We start from the raw sequence: 24,269 nt of genomic DNA on the forward strand, positions 1-24,269 counted from the left end.
TATAATTGTCCTAATTTTGCAACAGATTGCTTTGGGTCTGTTCTGATTTCTGTCCGAAGGTAGAATTCTAGGATCTTTGAAGATGAGAAATCCTCTATTGTGTGGGAGTAACAGAGCCATTTTTCTTTTCTAAATATGTTTTAGAGAGAGAGGATGGGAGAGGGAGAGGGAGAGAAACAGTGACATGAGAGAGAAACATTGAGTAGCTGCTTCCCACCTGCACCCCAACCGGGGACTGAACCTGCAACCTGGGCATGTGCCCTGAATAGGAATCTCACCCGTGGCCTTTCAGTGCATGGGGTGACGCTCAACTGACTGAGCCACACTGGCCAGGGCCAGAGCCATGTTTCTTCATTAGAAGTGGTCGTTTTACTCAGTCAGAGGACTGCAGACATGAAGATTCTATCTGCAAGTATTTATTTATTTTTATATTTTATTTTATTGTTTCAAGTATTACAGATAGTAGTACATATGTCTCATTTTTTTCCTCATTGACCTCCCCTTGGCTTCCCCTACCTTCCAGCACATGCCCTCCCCTGCCCTCGCCCCCACCCCCCAGTGTCTTGCATTCATTGGTTGTGCTTATATGCATGCATACAAGTCCTTCGGTTGATCTCTTACCCTCCCTCCTCCCAACCTTCCCCTGCCTTCCCGCTGTAGTTTGACAGTCTGTTTGATGCTTCTGTGTCTCTGTATCTATTTTTGTTCTTCAGTTTATAATGTTCTTTATATTCCACAAATGAGTGAGATCATGTGGTATTTATCTTTCACTGACTGGTTTATTTCACTTAGCATAATGCTCTCCAGTTCCATCCATGCTGTTGCAAATGGTAAGAATTCCTTCTTTTTTTATAGCAGCCAAGTATTCCATTGTGTAGATGTACCACAGTTTTCTAATCCATTCATCTGCTGGTGGGCACTTAGGCTGTTTCCAAATCTTAGCTATGGTGAATTGTGCTGCTATGAACATAGGGGTGCATACATCCTTTCTGATTGGTGTTTCTAGCTTCTTGGGATATATTCCTAGAAGTGGGATTCTTGGGTCAAATGGGAGTTCCATTTTTAGTTTTTTGAGGAAACTCCATACTGTTCTCCACAGTGGTTGCACCAGTCTGCATTCCCACCAGCAGTGCACGAGGGTTCCTTTTTCTCCGCATCCTTGCCAGCACTTGTCATTTGTTGATGATAGCCATTCTGGCAGGTGTGGGATGGTACTGCATTGCCGTTTTGATTTGCATCTCTCGGATGCTTAATGACTTTGAGCACCTATAATAATAAAAGCTTAATAGGCTAATTAGACTGGATGTCCTTCCAGACGACCTTCCAGACGATGCAGGGGCTGTGAGGGAAGCCCAGGACCCAGGTGCCAGAGGGGAGCTGGTGCCGGCAGTCGAGGGAAGGCCTACTCTTGCACGAATTTTGTGCATCAGGCCTCTAGTGTTTTCATATGTCTCTTGGCCTTCTGTATGTCCTCTTTCGAAAAGTGTCTAGGTCCTTTGCCCATTTTTTGATTGGATTGTTTATCTTCCTTTTGTTAAGTTGTATGAGTTCCCTGTAAATGTTGGAGATTAAACCCTTATCAGAGATAACATTAGCAAAGATGTTCTCCCATGCCATGGGCTTTCTTGTTGTTTTGTTGATGGTTTCTTTTGCTGTGCAGAAGCTTTTTATTTTGATGTAGTCCCATTTGTTTATGTTTTCCTTAGTTTCCATTGCCTTAGGAGCTGTATCGGTATGCAAATATTTATTAAGCATCTATTCTGTGCCAAGCATGGTTCCTGGAGCTGCAGATATAGCAACAAAATAGAGTCTTTATGCACATGGAGATTACATTCTCCATTTCAATGGGGCAAAGAGAGGAGGTCAGCATGACAATACAAAAGTATAAACAATGCCACAGACAGGACAGTTTATTCAAGTGATAAAATCCTATGAGAAAGTAAAACAACAAAATGAGTAACATGGTATAAGTGTGGGGTTGAAAGGGCAAGTTGAGATTTGTGGTCAGAGAAGACCCCTCTCTGGTGGTGACATTTGAATTGCTAAGTCATTACTCTTATTCACCTCCTTTCTCCGCCCCCAACTTCCAATTTGTCAACCAAGAGATTGCAGCATGTTACTTGGTGAAAGGTCGGGAGGAGGCATCGTGGATGATAGTAATTTGGAAAGAGGGCTTGTTAATGGAGGCATAGGAATGTGCCCATGGCTGCTGACTTAACCAAATCTCGTAACCCTTTCTCTCCATCTGGGGAGTGTGGCCATAGAGTAGAATCTGTTCCTGAGTAGGAGCAGTTTCAATGGAGGTTTTTCAAAAAACTGTAAACATGAATACCAGGGGAAGTTTTCTGAGCTTATGCTAGATCAGGGTCCAACTGTCTGAGAAAAAACAGAATGAATTAGACTAGCGGTCGCCAACGGGTGGTCCGCGGACCACTGGTGGTCGGTGAGGTCCGAAAGGTTGGCGACGGCTGAATTAGACAACGGCCTTTATGAATAGACACTCAGAGTGGGCTGTGTGTGTGTGTGTGTGTGTGTGTGTGTGTGTGTGCATGTTTACTATCCCATGAGGGTGAGAGAGAAGGCTGCTAAGGGTGGGGAGAGATAAGAGAGGAGTCCAAATGGATATCTTCTAGTTGTTCTAGTTGGAACAAAATTGAGAGCCCAGAAATGAAACCACATGTATATGGGCAAATAATTTTTGGCAGAGGAGCCAAAAATATACAACGGAGAAAACAAAGCCTCTTCAATAAATGGTGAGTGCTGTAGAAGCCAGAAATAAACCACAGTGCTAGTTGAATATCAAAGAAAAATGATAATCTGAAATGTTATATTTGTCGAGGATAGTAAGTGAAAGTACTTCCTATACAAGATAGATGAGAATTCCTTGAACTGATGGAGATGAAGGGCATGTATGGTTATTTGAAGTTTGCATGGCCTTTCACTTCCTTCCTCTACCAAGGATTTTAAAGGCAGATAGCAGAAAAGAAACTTTAATTGAGTTTCCCCCAATCTTTTATCATAAAGAAAGAAAAAAGCATTTGCCATTATGGATGCAGTTCTCAGAATCTCACTAGAGGGCAGTGTTGGTTTTAAAACCATAGTTGCTAATCTACAGAACATTACTGGGCTGCATTTGTATAGACAATGAAAAGGTAAACTCAAGCTTTCTCAGTCTCACCTAAAAGTTGGTAAATAACAACTACCAAGGGCCTCATCCAGGTCTGGCTGGTCGCAGCGCAGAGGAGCCAGATAAAGCAGTGAAGAGATCCCTGGAGGAGCTGAGTGGCAGATTCCAATTTCAGGTCCTGCACTAACTAGTAGACAAGAAACTAAGCCTCCTTAGGCCTTCATCTCATCTGCAAAAGAAAAGGGCTGCCCGATATGGTCCTTAAATCTCCTTGTATTTATAAAATTCTGAGATTTTAAATTCTGGGTCTAAAAGGCTGAAGAATCTCTCATGTTCGTGCCCAAAGGAACAAGTAACTTCTCACAGTATTAAATTATTAATAATTAAAATATAATTTAGTGTTATAAGAAATTTAATATAGATTCCAATATTAAACGGCCTTTAAATCAAAAGGTCAAATCTTCTGTTCTACCAGGGAAATCTCAGAGCCATCCTTTGCATCCATGTGAGCATGTTGTGGTTAATTTCAGTGACTTAATGCATCATCCAAAGACATCTCTCCTCTTGGTTGCTAGCTTGCTGGAAATGAGCAAAATATGTTTACACAGGATGATCTAGAGAAAGGAGGTTGAACCATTATCAAAGAGGGATGTTTCATGATAAGAGACTAAGTCCCTCACCTCACCTTGTAGTTAGCCAACATTCATCATAACTGTGCTTTGTTAAAGGTCACTCTCCACAGGGATTTAATTAGTTCAGTTTCCTATTACCCTCACCTCTTTTATCTGATGCGCTTCCCTTGTCATATTTATTCGCATTGCAGAGTGAACTGAAAATCTCTTTATAAAATCTTAAGCAAATTCTTCAACTCTAGGGCCCCAGTAAACCGTAGTTTATCTCTGCATGGACTTGACTTCTAAGGGGTGACTGAGAGCCAATGAACCGCTGTAGGTGGAAGCTACACTCCATTACTCCAAACGTTTTGACATTAATACGCACCGCTCCCCTCCCTCCAAATTGCTTTGCTTTGCAGAGAGGTTTCCTCCTCTGACCCCCTCCCTTTTCTATCCCTCAGTTCGGTTGGATTTTCGGGCTTATTTCGAATATCCAAACTTCCCTGAAATCTACACGGCGCGCCGGCGGGTGCGCACACACGCTCGCATCCTTGCTGGGGCACACGCGCCCCCCAGGCGGCTAGTCTCGGAGCGCATTCCATTCTTAGCGCCCGGGCACGCCCCTCCGCTGCGGGGATTGGTCAGCCCGACCCGCTCGCCCAGGCGCGGCTCCTGAGAGGCTCAGAAGCCTGCCAATCCCACGGCTGTCAAAACAAGGCTTCCCTCCCTGTCACAACAGAGCGGAGCGGAGCTGAGGCCGCCGCCACCGCAGGTCCCGAGGTAGCCGCGCCGCTGGCCGCTGGCAGGTGACGGGTGCGCGGGGCCGCGGTCTCCCGGCTCCGGCTCCTCTCCGACCGCGCGCGTCCCGGCCTCGGGGGCCGCCCAGCCGGACGCCGGTGCCTTTTGTCTGGCGCGGAGCGGGCGTTCGCATCGCATTCCGGACACCTCCCTCTCCTTTCGCCTCTCCTCCTCCCTCCGTTCACCCCGCTTCCCACCCGCCGTCTCAGCGGACCGCCGGCCTCCAGGACTGAAGCCGCGGACGTCTCTACCCGGCGATGCCTCCGCTCCAGAAAGTTGCAGCCGCGGCCGCCGGGCGGTGAGACAAAGTCTGGCGGGGCCGCCTCCCGGTGCAGGAGCGCAGCGTGCCCAGCGGCCGGACTTGCTGCCGGGCGAGCCGTCTCCCCGCGGAACCTGAAGCGCCCCGACATGGCCGAGGGCGCGGCTGACTGGGAGGGTCCCGCGCCGCCCGACGCGGCCGGCGGCGAAGACGACCCCCGGGCGGGCCCGGAAGGCGTCCCCGGGGACGGCGGGGCGGCGGCGCCTGCGGGCCGGTGGAGGGACCGGCGCAGCGGGGTGGTGCTGCCGGGCGCCGCCGGCACCCCGGCGGACAGCGAGGCTGGCCTCCTGGAGGCGGCGCGGGCGACCCCCCGGCGCAGCAGCATCATCAAGGTAAGCGAGACGGGTCCTGCCGCCGGGGCGGGAGGGGGATGTGTGTGGAGGTGCGTGGTCGGCAGGATGCTGGGCATTGTTTTCTCCCACCCGCTTCATTTGCAAACCTTCCTGCCCCGCCCGGAGGTCCCCAGACTCAGCTCTTGGCCGTGAGAAGCAGGAGTGACTTTTTCCCCCGACAGTGGAGGAAAAGTTCCCCTCTGCGTCTTTGCGTTTCGATGGATCTTTTCCTCATTTTCTCCGAAAGCGTCACTGAACCGTTGATGGAAGGCGAAGGGGAGGATTCAATAGAAATGCAGACCCGCGGGGGTTGCGCGCTGCTCTCCAGCGAAAGTTTACCCTCCCCCCCCACACACACATGAAAGGAAGGCAGTTTACCCTCCAGTGAAAAGAAAAACCCTCTAGATTCAAACGGTACCCAAATCTCAAGAAGCGGGAATTTTCCTGGTGGCAGGCAGAGTTTTCAGTGGACCTTTCGGCAAAGCACAGAGCGATGGCGGGGCCCCGAGTTTCTGCGCTGGGAGAGCGCGAGCGGAGAGCAGCCACTGTCCCAGCACCATCCCGGGCCGTGGTCGCCACCACATCCAGGGAAAATGCTTCTCTTCATCCATCTGGCAAGATTTTTGTAAGCCTCGTCCCTCCCTTTCTCTGTCTTCCCTCCACCTGGGGCTTGTTTCCTGTTTGAGATTTCATCTTTTGGATGCAGGACATCTGGGTAAGGTCTCCTAGAAGTCAGAACTTCTCCCACAGGCTCTGGGAGAGGGCCTCTTGGCATAAATGCATGGGAGCAGACATGTGCATGTGAGAATGAAGCCGATTTTGGTACGTCAGTCAGTATGAAACTATATAGTTTGGCATATATATATATATATATATATATATATATATATATATATATATGCATGCCAAGGAAGACAGTGTAAGACAGACTTGGCACTTACTCTTCAAGGTACACGGTGTGATGATACACTTACAAGCCTTGTTTAGGTTTGAGCTGTGAAACTACCACATGATGCGCGTCTCTTTCTAAAGCTCTGAATTGGAGCTCCCAGCAGCACCAGTGTGGGCAGACTGCGCCCACGGTACATGCACCCAGCTCCAAGTATGGTCTAGGCTTCCCCCCAACACTGACACATGGACGTTTAAAACCAACAGGGAGATTTCTATAATGAAAGAAGAGCGGGTGGTAGTTGCAAATAACTTGTAGTAGTTTTCTCTTATTTTGTGACTTCTGGCTTGCGAAAACAGTCTTCTTTTCTGGGTGTGAATTTGGATTGAAAGGATATGATTACTTTTCCCCCTTTTAATCCACAGATCAGAAAGCATATCGTTTTGAAGTTTAAAACACATAACAATTAGGAAACATACATTTTCCCTTGTTTTTTAAAAATATTTTTTCGTTGAGGTGTAATTGACACACATTATATTAGTTTCAGGTGTACAGTGTGACTTGATATTTGTATACAAAATGATCACCACAAGACTAGTTAACATTCATCACCATACATAGCTACAAAATTTTCTTTTTTGTGGTGAGAACTTTTAAGACTTAGCAGTTTTCAAATATGCAATATAATATTATTAACTATAGTCACCATGTTGTACATTAATTCCCATTGTTTATTTATTTTATAATTGGGAGTTTGTACCTTTTGACTTCCTTCATCCATGATGCCCACCTCTCCACCCTACCAGTCTGTTCTCTGTATCTTTTTTCTTTTCTTTTTAGATTTCACATAAAAGTGAGATCATATAGTATTTGAGGAAACACAGTTTGGGTTTTAAGATATTAATACTAAATGTGGTTCTGTGTATAAAAACAAGCACCACAAGATAGTTTAAAATATACCATCATAAAAAGCACTGGGCTCTATCGTGTTGTAAAAAAAATAAAAGGAACGGAGTATAGGAAATATACAAATCCTTGTACTTAAATTGCATTTTCTAAATTGTACCATGTGCTGGTAATGGTGCCTTTTGGGTTTTGAAGTTTCTTTTGCAGACAAGAAAAGAGGGAGGCAACTTGATCTTTTCTCTATTTAATAGTAAAACAAACATCTAATAAATGACCTTTAAGAATAAAGATGCTAGAAAATGAAGTAAATTACTATTATTTAAAATTAGGTTTTATTGAAAAAGTGATATATACATATGATGAAGAAAATGAAATGTTGCAAAAAAGTATGAAGGAAAAATTCTTAACCATGCCACACTCTCACTTACATAGTCCACCCCCAAGGCTGTTAACACTTTCTTCTGTATTCTTCCAGAAATATTCCATGCATGTGTAAGCACATGTATCTGTACATATCTGTGGTGAACCATTGAAGCTTCCCTTTTATATAATAACAATTGGTTAGAGTTTTACAGACCTTATATCTTCAGATTTGCTCTAAACATTTTTGATGCCTGGAAGGTTGTCTAAGGTAATTGAGATTGGTCAGTTAATTGTCAAGTATAACCTGGTAGGTCATAGGTGGTGGTACCGGAGGTCTGTTCCCAGAGGCCTTCATTCCCATCCAGTGGGGAGAGAGCTCTGTTTCCCTCCCTCACTGATATCAGAGACCATTCTGTTGACATGAATCTGCTGCCCCTGGTTTGTTTACTTAAAGTAGTAAAAATGGAAGTTTCTTAAAAAGGTCTAGATCACATAAGAAATATAGAGCACATGTTCTGTGTAGACAGCAAATGCACTCTTCATAGTATTGCCAAGAGTGCTTTTTATTTGGCATTGAAACATTCACAAAGAGAAAGAATTTTGTTCATTTTATATTAATCATTCTATTAGATATTGTTCCAAATAGCCTTAGTGCAGTAATGATTAGTATTTATGATAATCCTTGAGCCACTGAAAGATTGTGAATCGTCGAATATTAAATTCTTTTCAGCTCAAATAAGGCATTGTTTCTATTCTAATTGATTGAATGCAAATTCTCTAGTGACTTGAATATTAGATGAATCAGAATAGTGCATTTCTCTATCATACTAGAAAACAATGTCTTGTATATTAATAAGAGGAATGTTTTTAGCCAATTTGCCCTCTCTAATTTCTGAAAACATGTGTTTAATTGAGAAAACAATTTCCTTTATAGCTGATGAAACAAAACATCATTTATCTTTATACATATTCTTTTTACTATAATTGTGTTCCTTCACTTATATGCCTAGTCCTAAATTAAAAAAATTTTAACAGAATTAAACAAGGTTCTCTTTAAATTGTCCATTTTCCCTGTGTTATTTTAAAAAAAAAATCCTCACCTGAGAATATTTTTCCATTGATTTTTAGAGAATGTGAACAGGAGGGAGCGGGGGAGAGGGAGAGACCCAGGCCAGGATGGAGACTGCAACCGAAATACATGCCCTTGACCAGGAATCGAATCTAAGCCCCTTGCCGATGCTCTGATCACTTGTATCTCATGGACATAGGTGTGTGGGATGAAGATTCTGGAGCTGGGAATGAGGTGCTCAGACCTGCGCTGAAGCAGCTAAAGTAATGGCTCCAATGTAGTTCATGTCTCATTGTTTCATATCATGGCCAGACTCATTTTGTCATGTTCATTGTGGGGCTGGTGTGGTGGGTTTCTGAGCTGCGATGTGCCTTGGTTACCTGTTGACCCATAGCAAAATTATGGCTCTCCTCCAAGGGGCAAGGGGAATTTTAGTAATTCTTATTAAGTGCTGCCTACCATGAGTCTTAAACTAGGAGCTTTCATACATTAGATCACTTTATGCTCACAGTGAATCTCTAACTCAGAGAAGGGAGGCGCAGAGAGCTACTGATACGATGCAGATTCATTCTGCTTAACTGGAGAACTTGAGCTCTTATGCTGATTCTCTACAATCTGTGACTACTTGCTAGGTTAGAAACAATATGACCATATAAGAGAGTGGCAGAGGTGTCTGAATCTGGGTCCCAAATCTTGTTGGGTAAGTTCTTCTTCTCTGCCCATCCCCCTCCCCAAATCAGAACCCACGGAGATGGATGACACCAGAAAGGGATTGCAGATTTTCCAGTCTTTGGTCATTTTGTTAGGCCTGCACTGTATTTTAAAAGCAGAGCCCCTTGGCAGGCGTTCTACTTATTACCAACATATGGAGTACACGCCTGTTGTTTTACATCAGGCCCATTCTCCCGTGCTCCTGCAGACAGTTGAAGTTGGGTAGGGATGCATTATTTTTAAGGCTGATATACAGGGGAACAAATACCGGGTGTAGAACATGTATTACTCTATGGAGTGATGAAGTAGGGACTCTTAAATTGGAGCTCTGAAAGCATTTTTTAATAAGAGACATTTATGAAGCGAAGTTAAGTAAGAATGAAAATTGACGTAAACATTTTAGACACCCTATAGGTTACATAGGCTTCTATAGAATGGTCTGGGAATGAATCAGCATTATAGGCTTTTCTTTTCTTGTAGAAATATGTATTAAAAGTTCTAAATAACTTATGGGTGAATTTTGGGGACACAATCTGACTGTACAATGGGGCGGGGTGGCCTTGGTTCTAAGGGGTGCCATGAGCATGTCCTGTGGCTTCAGTCAGGGTGCTCCTCTGAGGTGTGAGTCAGCTGTATAATAGCATTGAACTTCTTGGGGTGGATCTGTTTTATAATCCCAGTAATTTCAGTCAGAGTGTTGACCTCCTCTGAAGTTGCCATAGTCATGTGGTCACATTTCACCTTAGAAATGGTCACTTCTTCCTGTGGTGCCTTGTTGATATCATTTCTCATAGCCCTTCTCACAAGAATTATGAATGAAATTCACACAAACAGCCTTGTCATATTTTGATGAAAGATTTTAGAAGTGCCTGTTGATTAGTTTTTGCTACTATTAATGAGAATTTACACTATTTGTTTTCCTTGGAAAATATATTATGGTTCAAAAAGTATAAGTGAATTACACAGCCTTTGAGGGGTTAAACAAACATACATTGCAATTACACCTGAATAGTTGTTTTCCTAACCTTTCCCTTTTTGCTGAAGAGAAAACATGTAATGAAATTCTGTACAGTAAAATGTCAATGGAACACATATTGCCGGATAACACCTCAGGCACAGGGGGGTGTTATGAAAAGACATCAGGGGACAGCCGACTTCACCTTTTCCTTCGTGCTACTGAACAAACAACCCTGTAATGCTTCTAGGTAATGCTGGGGCAACTGCAGGCGTAGGGTTGGGAGTAGCGGGAAGAAAGAACTGCAGCAGCCTTCCCTGCTTCTGGAGTGACCTCTGCTGAGCATTAATAACAGTGAATATTAAACATAATTCTATTTTCAGGGGCCATATCCAAACAGACATGTATAAGATTGAACAGTTAAAACATATCCAGCTTAGGAGAAACCAAGATAGCGGCATAGGTAAACACCTAAACTGCTGCCTCGCACAACAATTTCAAAACTACAACTAAAAGACAAAATGGACATCATCCAGAACCACAGGAAGGCTGGCTGAGTGGAAATTCTACAACTAGAAGGAAAGAGAAAAGCATACTGAGACTCAGACGAGCTGCAGAAGGCAGAGGTACAGTGGTGCGCACGCGGACTGAGTATGCAGCTGGCTTTCTCATTCGGGAGGGAGACAAAAGCTCCCGACTGCTCTGAACTTCAGTTCTGGGCAAGACTCTGGGGACCCAGACTCATACGGGGAGAAATTGGACTGTCAGGAAAGAGAAAAGCACACTGAGACTCAGAGGAACTGCGGAAGGCAGAGGTCCTGAGGCGTGCGCATGGAGAGGGCTGGCAACTGATTACAAAGCTGGCTTTCTCAATCGGGAGGGAGACAAAAGCTCCTGACTGCTCTGAACTCCAGTTCCGGGTGAGACTCTGGGGACCCAGACTTATTCGGGGAGAAACTGGACTGTCTGGCAGCGGGCAGAACTCGAGGGCAGCTTTCTCTCAGAGATGCTTGCAGCGATTACTGCAGGACACTGAGACCCAGGGGCCTCTTAGGACAGGGCTGACGGGAAACCAATGCTGTCTGCTGCGCCCTGAGACTCTGCCCCATCCAAGCTGAGCACAGAGGCTTTTTCAAGTCTTGTCTCATAAGGGTGTCTCCAGCACAGAAGTTCTCCCAGTGTAGACACAGCTGATCCTCACAGCCAATTGGCCTGGAGGTCAATTTCTCCCAGTGATACCAACAACAATCAAGGCTAACCACAACAAGACTGTGCACAGCCCATAAAGGGGTGCACCAAAAGTGTGCACCTTAGGTAACTGGGGAGGCTGAGCCACTGGGCCCTATAGGACGCCTAGCACACAAAGCCACTCTATCAACTCAGAGAAGCAGCCAAAATGTGGAGACAAAGAAACAGGTCACAAAGAAAGAAATGGAGGAAAGCAAACGACTGGATATAGAGTTCAAAACCACGGTTATAAGGTTTTTCAAGAATTTCCTAGAAAAGGCCGATAAATTTAGCGAGACCCTCGAGGACATGAAAAAGGACCAACTAGAAATTAAGCATACACTGACTGAAATAAAAAATAATATAAAGAGATCCAACAGCAGACTAGAGGATTGCAAGAATCAAGTCAAAGATTTGAAATACAAAGAAGCAAAAAACACCCAACCGGAAAAGCAAAAAGAAAAAAGAATCCAAAAATATGAAGATAGTGTAAGAAGCCTCTGGGACAACTTCAAGCGTACCAACATCCGAATTATGGAGGTGTCAGAAGAAGAGAGAGAGAGCACGATACTGAAAACCTATTTGAAGAAATAATGACCAAAAACTTCCCCCACCTGGTGAAAGAAATAGACTTACAAGTCCAGGAAGCCCACAGAACCCCAAACAAAAGGAATCCAAAGAGGACCACACCAAGACACATCATAATTAAAATGCCAAGAGGAAAAGACAAAGAGAGAATATTAAAAGCAGCAAGAGAAAAACAGTTAGTTACCTACAAGGGAGCACCCATATGACTGTCACCTGATTTCTCAACAGAAACTATGCAGGCCAGAAGGGAGTGGCAAGAAATATTCAAAGTGATGAATAGCAAGAACCTACAACCAAGATTACTCTACCCAGCAAAATTATCATTCAGAATGGAAGGTCAGATAAAGAGCTTCACAGATAAGAAAAAGCTAAAGGAGTTCATCACCGCCAAACCAGTATTATATGAAATGCTGAAATGTATTCTTTAAGAAGAGGAAGAAGAAGAAAAAGGTAAAGATAAAAATTATGAACAACAAATACATATCTATCAACAAGTGAATCTAAAAATCAAGTGAATAAAAAATCTGATGAACAGAATAATCTGGTGAATATAATAGAATCAGGGGCATAGAGAGGGAGTGGACTGATAATTCTCAGGGGGAAAGGGGTATGGGGGTGCGGGAAGAGGCTGGACAAAAATCGTACACCTATGGATGAGGACAGTCGGGGGGGGGGGTAAGGGCAGAGGGTGGGGTGGGAACTGGGTGGAGGGGAGCTATGGGGGGAAAAAGAGGAACAATTGTAGTAATCTGAACAATAAAGATTTATAAAAAAACCTCACATATCCAGCTTAAAGTGACTCTAAACAGAAGTAAGTGGCAGGGATAGAGTTTTTTTTTGAGTTTCCCATTGGGCGTTTCTCATAGGCTATTAGGTGGAGAGAGAGAATAATTTGATTGTGACCTACAATCTATATCCAAGGTAGTAAATCAGTAAACCTTATTATAGTAAGACCTGTCAGTTTTACAAAATCTCATGTTTTGATGTGTTTTAATAATGTAAAGCAGTTGATTTGTATTTTTATTTATCTCTTGTTTAGCTTAATTATCTCTATCCCAGTTCATCTCTGAATCCCAGTTCCTATAATAGGATACAATGGACAGAATTTATTGTAATTAATGAGTATTCTAATGGGATAATAGCTATTAGGACCAAATGTTCAACTTCAGTAACAACAACATTCTGTTTTTTTTTTAAAAAAATATATTTCTTTATTGATTTCAGAGAGGAAGGGAGAGGGAGAGATAGAAACATCCTATCTAATAAAAGAGTAATATGCAAATTGACCATCATCCAACACACAAGATGGCCACCACAAGATGGCCAGCAGGGGAGGGCAGTTGGGGGGGACCCAGGCCTGCAGGGGAGAGCAGTTGGGGGGTACCAGTCCTGCAGGGGAGGGCAGTTAGGGGCGACCAGGCTTGCAGGGGAGGGCAGTTAGGGGTGACCAGGCCTGCAGGGGAGGGCAGTTAGGGGCAATCAGGCTGACAGGGGAGCAGTTAGGCATCAATCAGGCTGGCAGAGGAGTGGTTAGGGCAGGGGTGGGCAAACTTTTTGACTCTAGGGCCACAATGGGTTCTTAAACTGGACCGGAGTGCCGGAACAAAAGCATGGATGGAGTGTTTGTGTGAACTAATATAAATTCAAAGTAAAGGAGCGGAGGGGAGAGCAAGAGAACCCTCCACTCTTTCAACTCCGCGGGCCGGATAGAACAGCCGAACGGGTTGGATCCAGCCCGCGGGCCGTAGTTTGCCCACGGCTGGGTTAGGGTGTGATCAGGCTGGCAGGCAGAAGCAGTTAGGCGCAATCAGGAAGGCAAGCAGGCAAGCAGTTGGGAGCCAGCAGTCCTGGATTGTGAGAGGGATGTCCGACTGCCCGTTTAGGCCCGATCCTACCGGGATGGGGCCTAAACGGGCAGTCGGACATCTCTCGAGGGGTCCCAGATTAGGGATGGTGCAGGCTGGGCTGAGGGACACCCCCCTCCCATGCACGAATTTCATGCACTGGGCCTCTAGTCCTATCTAATAAAAGAGTAAAATGCAAATTAACCATGACTCCGCTACACCCACAAGCCACACCCACCAGCCAATCAGGAGCGAGTATGCAAATTAACCAAACTAGATGGCTGCGACAATGGAGCGAGCACGAGGCTTGGGTTTCCCTGGCAATGGAGAAAGCCAAGCTTTCCGCACACCCTGGCCGGCCCAGGCCTCCACTCAAGGCTACAAAGTTTCAATTATAGAAGATAAATAAATCCCAACAAAAATGGCTGCGGCCACAGAGCAAGCAGGAGGCTTGGCTCCACTCAAGGCTACAAAGTTTCAATTATAGAAAATAAATAAATCCCAGATACCAGGGCCTCAGCTTGTGTCGCCAGGGGGTGTGGCCAGCCTGCAAACCACCACAGGCCCCTCGCCCAGGCTGCCCCACGCCCCAAGGGAACCTCCACCTTGATCCGGGACACCCTTCAGGGCAAACCAGCTGGCCCCCACCCGTGCACCAGGCCTCTATCCTAGCTAATAAAAGAGTAATATGCAAATTGACCATCACTCCAACACACAAGATGGCTGCCCCCATGTGGTCAAAGATGCCTGCCCCCATGTGGACACAAGATGGCTGCCACAAGATGGCCAGCAGGGGAGGGCAATTGGGAGGGACCAGGCCTGCAAGGAAGGGCAGTTGTGGCCAATCAAGCCTGCAGGGGAGGGCAGTTAGGGGTGACCAGGTTGGCAGAGGAGGGAAGTTGGGGGCGACCGGGCCTGTAGGGAAGGGCAATTGGGGGGGACCCACACCGGCAGGGGAGAGTAGTTGGGGGGGACCAGGCCTGCAGGGGAGGGCAGTTAGGGGCAATCAGGTTGGCAGGGGAGTAGGTAGGCATCAATCAGGCTGTCAGGGGAGTGGTTAGGGGGTGTTCAGGCTGGCAGGCAGAAGAGGTTAGGGGCAATCAGGAAGGCAGGCAGGCGAGCAGTTGGGATTCAGCAGTCCTGGATTGTGAGAGGGATGTCTGACTGCCCGTTTAGGCCTAAACGGGCAGTCGGACATCTCTTGAGGGGTCCCAGATTGAAGAGGGTGCAGGCTGGGCTGAGGACAACCCCCCCCCCCCCCCCCCGCACGAATTTCGTGCACTAGGCCTCTAGTCAATGATGAGAGAGAATCATTGATTGGCTGCCTCCTGCATGCCCCCCACTGGGGATAGAGCCCACAACTTGGGCATGTGCCCTTGACCGGACTCAAACCTGGGACCTTTCAGTCCACAGGCTGATGTTCTATCCACTGAGCCAAACCAGCTAGGGCAACAATATTCTGTTTTGTTTTAAGTTTTGGACAATGTATTCTGTATTTCAGCTAATATTTCAGCAACAAAATCATAGTGTGACAAAGTACTGGAATCATCCTTTGGATTTAAAATGAGATTTGATTTGTGGTTTAATTGGTAACATCTTATGTGGATGTGTTTAAGAGCAATATAATCTAATTTATTTTCAATAGTGCCATTTTAACTCACCTCACCAATAATCTAGCATTACTTTGAGAAAAGTAGGCTTGTACATGGTAAGTAGAAAAGAGTCATATTTATACTATCATTATCACTGCAGGAAGAAGAAAGGCAAGTTAATTTTGAAAACAATACAATCTATTGAAAGCAAAACAACTAAACTATTTCAGTAAGTGTTTCCAAAGTTTTTAAATTTGTATTTGTAAATTTATGGAAGTGTATAGCTATTACAGGAAAAAATAGTCCTTTTCCCCCTTAAATATACAACTTTGTATTCAAAAGTTTAAAATACCTTGAAAGAGAATATCTGCTTTGTTAATACTTTCACATTGAGCTGTTCAAGGGCCTTTAAAAGGATGTTAATTCTGTAGTAGGCTAAGCATAAGGCAATATGCAAAGTAGGCAAACTTGTATTATTGTGTGATAAATGTCATGGTTAGAAACGGTAAGATTGTATTCAGAACACCTTCCCTGTGAGGTGTGGAGGGAGATAAATGCACAAGGAAGGCAAAAGGAGACAAAAGAACACTTTCCTATCAGCTGGGACCAAGATGGCGAGGCAGAACTCTAGAAGCTGGATCTGATCACGTTACTGGTGCTTTTCCCCAAGACCCAGTTATTTCAAACCAAAGCAGGCCAGATAGCCTGTGTGGCTTAAAGCCCACACCCCACACCCCAGATCTGACAGCTGAAGATGAGGGTGGGCTGCTCAGGGGCCCTCCCCTAGGGCAGAGAGTGAGGTGGCAGCTGCGGAGAAATGTTTCCCCTCCACTGTAGCTCAGGCTAGGTTAGGGTCTGGCTCAGAAAAGGGCAACTGGGTCTGAAGGGTCAGCGCAAACTGCCCTTCTTTGCTTCCCAGCAGGTGAGCCCGGGGTTGGGTTCAGGAGAGAGAGAGAGAGAGAGAGAGAGAGAGAGAGAGAGAGAGAGAGAGAGAGAGAGAGAGAGAGCAGAGAACATGCGATGTGCACTTTGCCTTCTCTGAAAGCTTCACTTCCATAAAACGTAGCCCATTAGTGTCCTTGACCTTGCAGTTTCTTAATCATTTGTCAGGACTAATTTTTGGACGAGAGCATAGGGGTGGAGGTCGGGGACCAAGTCAGCACTAGAGGCTGATGTATAAGATGCAAAGACATCTGCATTTGATGAACTCCCATTTTGAAATATTTTGGAATTATTGATTCTGTGCTATAATTGAATATTATATATTTAGGAATGATATTAATAATTAAATAGCTTTCTGTGTTTCATCTAGTAGATAAAACACAGTAACACCTTGAAGACATTTTTCTATTGAGAAATTTTCTTTATATAGTAGCAAATGCTTATATAATTTGTATTATAAGTCTGGCATTATTCTAAGCAATTCATGTGCATTAACTAAGTCAGGCCTTACAATAACCATATGTGGTGAGTATTTTTATTATTACCTTCATTTTTACAGATGGACAGATAAGTGACTTGCCCAAGGTCACCTAGGTAGTAAATGTCAGAGCCAGGAAATAGACTGTAATTGTCTAGCTCCTGAGGTTTTTAATCTTTATACTTTATATCCTCTTTAAAAAAAATATTTTTATTGATTTCAGAGAGGAAGGGAGAGGGAGAGAGAGAGATAGAAACATCAATGATGAGAGAGAATCATTGATCAGCTGCCTTCTGCATGCCCCACACAGGGGATCCAGCCTGCAATCCAGGCATATGCCCTGACCAGGAATTGAACTGTGATCTCCTGGCTCATAGGTGGATGATCAACCACTGAGCCATGCTGGCCAAGCTATATATTCTCTAAAATAATATTAACTTAAACCTTAGCTATTGTGGATGAAATAGCAGACATTTTATGGTTATCTTAAAAACTAAGTTTAGTTGGCAAATAAAAAAATTCGAAAAGCAGTTTTGAGAAACCATCTTAAACACATTGTGGACCAGTAGTTTTATTGGTAGCTTTACCCAGTGGCCAGGTAAGTTTTTGTTGAACGAGTACAAAAAATGTTTTACATAAATGTTAAAGGCACGCTTTAAAATTAAATACCCATTGCATTTTGAAGTTATTTATTACATGTTCTTACAAGCTAATAGCTCTTAAAAGAATTCTCGTAATTGGCCACAAGCCTTAGAACAGAAAACACGAGAACTCTCGTGATCCATCCGCAATGTGTTACGGATTACTTGAACATTTTTTTTCATGCAAAATGCCCATGATTTTACATTAATATTATATTCCAGTTTCCCTTGAGAGGAGTGGAACTCCTGGTAATATATTTTTTACTCTTTGAACATAATGAGCATCTTTACCATAAAGCAAGAATTTATGATCCAATGTTGCTATAATTTATACAAACTAGGGATGGACAGTTATTTAATCACTAAACCCTGATGTGATTTATTTTATAGTTTGATAGTTTTGTGTTCCAGCATCAATAAATCAATAAAGAGTATCTGAGTTTCTGATCCAAGGAAGTTGCAGTTTAGTTAAGTGCAATGGATACGACACTAGGCTATTGAGATTTCCTCCCAGTTACATTTGAGGTGGGTATAGTTTCTCACATATAGCAGGAGTTTGGTAAATATTTGTGGAATTCCATTACACTGAAAGACTGTTTAATTCTTTTTTCCTTGGTAGACATGTCAGTCACTATGTGGGAAAATTCAAATAGATGATTATGTCATGAAGTTACTGTGCTTGTGTCTGCTTTATGATGCTGAAGGGTAAAGCGCCGTTCTGCTGTGAGAGATACAGTACCGTGGCCAAATGGTATCCAGGGGTTCGTTCTTATCACTTGGAGGGTGGCCAGGTGTTTAAAGCCCAGTCAGCTCTCTTGTTGAAACCCTTGTAAGTCAGCTTTAATTACCTATCTGTGGTTATGTTAAATTATTGAAGGATATAAAACTTAGGCTTTTTCTTTCTCTCCTTTTTTAAATCTCCTATTGTAGCATCTGCACAATAAGGCATTTAGTCATAATCTAATGTGGATTTTTTAAAATAATAAGGCTTTTTGCCAACATCTGAAATTGAAAAGAGATATTTTTCCTAATACGTTCTCATGCTCAATTAGCATGGGATCAAGCTGAGTTTGTGATAGATGCAGTAGTGTGTGCATGTGTGATGTGTGTGCAAGCTTGTGCTAGACGTATTGGAAGTCAGAATTTTTGACAGCAGGTGACCTTTTGATGCCCAGTTTTCTGTTTTACAGCTGGGGTGATGGGTTTTACCCAAAGACAGGTTCATCATAAAAGTAACTGCATGGGCTGTGAGAAGTCACACTTAGAAGTGTTAGTGGTTAAGCTTGACCACAAGTTGAGATTTCTGGGGGTTGGGGAGAAGAGAAAGAAAAGGATCAAAGTGTGCTAGAGGGGAATGGAGTCAAATGGGCCATATTTATAAATGGGCAGGGTACATGGCTCAACAAATGTTTCTTTACCTGGATCATTCTGCCAGAAGTTGTATATTTGGGAATTCAATTTTTAAAAATTTTGACTGCTCTTGGTTTTTCTGGAGAGTCTTTTAACTAATGGACACCTCACACCTTAGTACACCTAACAGTAATTGCCAAGCAGACAGTCCTTTGAGCCCAGAGATTCCTGGGAAGGACCCAGGAAGGACTGGTCTGGGTTGTTGGTAGGCATGTTGGGTATAAAAAGATGATAAGCTTTGTCTATTTTTCCCCCCCTCACTTTAGCCCTAGGAAAGTCCAAGGAAATTCTTCATAGTTGCACCCTCAGCATGACAGGGTCACCAATACAGAGAAATGGCTTCTGACAGACAGGTCATCATAGGAGTTGGTGTAATAGGATGAAAGTAGTTGCAAGTACTGGGATTAGCCATCACAGCTTAAAACAAACCACTCTAAAATTTCAGACATTTAGGGGACCACGAACTGTTGTGTTACCCAGAGGCGGCCTTCCCTACTGCTCTTGCCTACCTCTCGTGCCCGGGCTACATAGGGGAGGACTGGGAGGGAAGAGGTAACCTTGAAAGAGGATTGTGGTTCCTGAAGAGAGCCTGTTTCTTTCACTTTCCTCATTGTCGGGGGAAGAGCTCGTGTCTTTTTCTGAGGTTGGGAGAGAAAGGACTCATGAGAATCATGTGCAAAGGGAATGGTGGTAGCATCCAACAGTCCCCTCTCTGCCATGTTTCCCAGTAAGTTGGGTCTGAAGTTCATTTTTTCTCAGGAAGGTACTGAGTTATTGGACCATCAGAGTCCCTGTTGCCAACCTCAGTGTGGAGAAAAGAGACACTGTAGAAGATGGCCAGTCATCTTGCTGGTGCCCCATCCCCGGAGGCTGTTTGGGCAGAGGGACTCTAGCAACAAAAGGCTGGGGCAGGGGCTGGGTAAGGAGTGGGAGGAAGAGATCTGTGCCCAAGTCAGATCCCTTACACCAGCATGATGAATGTGCAGGAAAGGGTACTGTGGACAAGAGCAGCTCCACAGAAGTCAGCATTGGGGTGCCTGCCTCAACAGTCAGTTCAGTGTGAGCTTGAGGAGCACAGAAAACCAGCTGCATGGGGTAGGCAACATCCCTATGGGCCACCTATGGGGAGACCTTGGCTTCTCCTCTACCTCTTCCAGCCCAACCCTAAAAGGGAAGTGCAGGAAGGAAGAAAAAGGGAGAAGTGGTTTGAGTAGACCCACCCCGGCCACAGCCAGCCACTAAAACCACCAACCTAACATGCCTTGGGGGCAATGGGGTAGAAAGAAGACCTTGAATTGAGCATGCAATTAAAATTATAAAATGAATAAGACTTAGTTTTTAAGGACTTGAAAGAACCCTTCTAATAACTGAAAGAGACTAAGACATTGTGGAATATGAGAGATCTATTGGTAATAACTGGAGTACCCAGGGACCAAGAGGATCCAAGATACATAGCTGGGAAGGAACAGTTGTAGAATTGGAGAGCTTAGTGATTGTTCTCTAATTCTGTACCTTTGTTTACTAAGCATGGTCGTTCACCATCTCTCCTATTCTTCCAGGGATCCATTAGAGAGATTGTTTATGATATCATGGATAGGTAACGGAGGGTTCTTTTAACAATTCATGGTATAGAGTAGAACATGGCCAAGATCTTAGATTATCTTTCTGATAGTAGCCTGACAAGACATAGCTATGATTATTATTATAACCTTACTAGAGGCCCAGTGCTCGAAATTCATGCACGGTGGTGGGGCGGGGGCGGGGGGGGGGGGCGGTGTCCCTCAGCCCAGCCTGCACCCTCTCCAATCTGGGACCCCTCAAGGGCTGATCCCGGTAGGATTGGGCCTAAACGGGCAGTCGGACATCCCTCTCACAATCCAGGACTGCTGACTCCCAACTGCTCGCCTGCCTGCCTTCCTGATTGCCCCTAACCACTTCTGCCTGCCAGCCTGATCACCCCTAACCACTCCCCTGCCATCCTGATTGATGCCTAACTGCTCCCCTGCCAGCCTGTTTGCCCCTAACTGCCTTCCCCTGCAGGCCTGGTCACCCCTAACTGCCCTCCCCTGCAGGCTTGATTGCCCCCAACTGCCCTCCCTTGCAGGCCTGGTCTCTCCCAACTGCCCGCCCCTGCTGGCCATCTTGTGGTGGCCATCTTGTGTCCACATGGGGGCAGCCATCTTATGTGTTGGAGTGATGGTCAATTTGCATATTACTCTTTTATTAGATAGGATGGATGAGGAAGCCAAGGCTCTCAGAGGTATGGAAACTTCTTCCAGGTCTCACAACTGTTAAGGATGTGTGTGTATGGTAGGGTGGGAGTGAGGTGGGGGGAAGGACTGAATCCCCCCCCATTTTCTTTATTCCCCCAAACTGCAACCCCCTGTACCCCAAATTTCCAAAAACAAACAATGATTTAAGAATATATTGATCTGGTTGGAACAAGGCCAGGCAGAAAACAAAGTTAAGGTGGTTCAGCCTTGCATTGTTCTACAATAAAAGCAATCACCATTTATTGAGCTGGGTTGCACACACATCATTTTATTTAAGTTGGAAGTCAGAGGGATCTAAGAAACAACCATAGATCTGAGGTGGTTGTGTTGGCACATCTCCTAGATTGGAGGTTTGGGTTTCTTACTCTTTGAAACCTACATTTTAGCAATCTTAAATGCTAGTTTCCTGTTGCTGCTGTAACCAATGACCACAAACTTAGTGTTTCCAAACAAATTTGTTATCTCACAGTTCTAGAGGTCTGTCTGAAATGTGTCTCACTGGGCTAACATCGAGGTATTGGCAGGGCTGTGTTCCTTTTGGGAGGTTCTAGGGGAAGATCTATTTTCTTGCCCTTTCAGCTTCTAGAATCTGCCTGTATTTTTTATTTTATTTTTTATCATGGCCCCTTCATGTTCAAAGCCAGCTTTGATATTTTTCTTGTCTGAAATCTCATCTTAATGAAAGTGTCTAATGAGGCTCTTTTTTTCTGCTTCAAGTTGATTAACTTTTTAGAAAAAGCCCCCGTAACACCCCCCTTGACACTAACTCAGCCTTAGGGGATACCTAAAACTGGTTAAAGGCATTCATTAGAAATAGCTTTCTCATTAATTTAGCTGAACTGATTTCACCTTATGATTAACTAAATCTCTCTCTCTCTCTCTCTCTCTCTCTCTCTCTCTCTCTCTCTCTGTGTGTGTGTGTGTGTGTGTGTGTTTTAAATTGAACAAAGGCTTCTTACAGCTAATTACTCAAGACGCCTGGAATCAGGCCCAGAGTGGGAAACTTTGTGACTATATACAAAATGTGAATGAAAAATTTAAAAAGCCATGTCTGACCCAGACTCAGCTTTTCTGTGTTTAGGTTTCTGTTTTCCTTGTTAAACTGTAAATTCCTCACAAGCAAGAACTCTTTTAAATTGTTAGGTTTGTGGGACCACAAAAAGAGAGAGTATAATGCTCTATAAAGATGGGGCATTAAATAAATAATGACCCAACTTGCCCTAGCTGGTTTGGCTCAGTGGATAGAGCGTCAGCCTGAGGACTGAAGGGTCCAGGGTTTGGTTCTGATCAAGGGCACATGCCAGGGTTGTGGGCTCTTTCCCCAGTGTGGAGCATTCAGGAGGCAGCCGATCAATGATTCTCTCTTATCATTGATGTTTCTATATCTTATCTTCCTCTCCCTTTCTCTCTGAAATCAATAAAAAAAAATGACCCATCTTAAAATAAAGCCTTAATGTTTAGGAGAGGAGTGAACCATAAAATTGGCAACGATTATTCAACTTATGAGTAACTAGAGGCCCAGTGCATGAATTCGTGCACCAGTGGGGTCCCTCAGCCTGGCCTGCAGAAACTGGCTCTCTGACATCCCCCAAGGAGTCCTGGATTGTGAGAGGGTGCAGGCCAGGCCGAGGGACCCCATGGGTACACCATCAGGGCCGGGGAGGGATGCGGGAGGTTGGCCAGCCAGAGAGGGACTGTGGGAGGGCTGCAGGGTATGTCTGGCCCTATCTCACTCAGTCCCGATTGGCCGACCCCAGCAGCAAGCTAACCTACTGGTTGGAGCATCTGCCCCCTGGTGGTCAGTGCATGTCATAGTGAGTGGTTGAGCGGCCTTGCATATCATTAGCATATTATGCTTTGATTGGTTGAATGGCCCACTAGCCGACTGGACACTTAGCATATTAGGCTTTTATTATACAGGATAGTGTGGTTAAGCAGCAAGTGCTGTCTATTTCTTTCTGCGTCCTTTCCCACCAAGGCTGCTGAGAGTCTGAGCCTCTTTCTGGTCTCCTGTCTTGGGTGTGGCCACCTGACAAGTTCTTATGGGTGAAGTGCAAGTTAGTGGGTGGAAAAGAATATAAAGCTTGTAACATTTTCTGTCTCTTTCTAAGGGACATCTCATTAGATTTAAACATAGATTTCTTTATTATTATTTTTGGTATCATGTATTTTTAAATTGACATATAATTGATATAAAATATAACATAGTAATTTCACATATACAACATATGCTTAATATATTCTGATTCAATATTTGTATATATTGCAAAATAATCACAAAAAGTTCAGTTAATATCTATTACTGCCCATAGGAGAACTTTTAAGATATACTCTTTTAGCAGCTTTCAAATATACAGTATTATTAACTCTGGTCACCATGCTGTATGTTACATCCCCATGACTTACTTTTTTTGTAACTGAAACTTTGTACCTTTAGACCACCTTCACCCATTTTGCCCACCCCATACTATCTGCTTCTGACAACCATCAATTAAAATTTTTTTTAAAGATTCTACATATAAATGAGATCATACAGTATTCCTCTTTGTTTGTCTGATTTATCTCCTTTAGCACAATGCCCTCAAGGTTCATTCCTGTTGTTGCAACATACAGTGTATTCTTGTATAATTATTTATTAATTATTTTATTATTTCCCATATGAACAACTGCAAACCTACTTTTGCCTCACCATGTGATACGTATATATATCACATCTTTATCTATTCATTTACCCATGGACATTTATGATGCAGTGAACATGGGGGTGCAGATATTTTTTTTCGAGTTACTATTTTGTTTCCTTTGAATAAATGCTCAGAAGTGGAATTGCTGTGTCCACAGTGTCCTTTATTAAGGCATCCTGATAGAATTGGAAATTTGGCTGGAATCCTTGAGAAAACCAATCATGCATTCAATCTGAAGGGTTGTAATACGAACTGGAGATAATATATTGCTCCTGAAAGACAATGGGCCTAATCCTGGAAGTTTAAAGGTTATATGCCCTCTTAGGATATATAGGTAGCATTCTGAGTTTATCAGCTATGACCTTGATTTTGACAAGAAGTAAATATATTAGAAACTACCCATAACAATGGGATATTGCCATGTCCTTTGTTTATTCTTTGCTAGTCTCATCTCACAAACCCTGAAGAGAGGGAACACATTTTAGACCTTTTGTTACTCTATAGCTC

General features: G+C 44.0%; 1 protein-coding gene across 1 annotated transcript in view; it reads left to right on the forward strand.

Annotated features, from left to right (window-relative positions):
• The first annotated feature begins 4,798 nt into the window (after positions 1-4,798).
• Positions 4,799-24,269, forward strand: part of PLCL1 (phospholipase C like 1 (inactive)) — a 264,630-nt gene continuing 245,159 nt past the window's right edge. The window contains exon 1 of the mRNA XM_080670840.1: positions 4,799-5,190. Coding sequence (XP_080526966.1) covers positions 4,948-5,190 — 243 coding nt within the window. The 5' untranslated portion in view covers positions 4,799-4,947. The remainder of the gene's footprint in view (positions 5,191-24,269) is intronic.

The sequence above is a fragment of the Plecotus auritus genome, assembly GCF_963455305.1.
Source record: "Plecotus auritus genome assembly, chromosome: 5".
NCBI lineage: Eukaryota > Metazoa > Chordata > Mammalia > Chiroptera > Vespertilionidae > Plecotus > Plecotus auritus.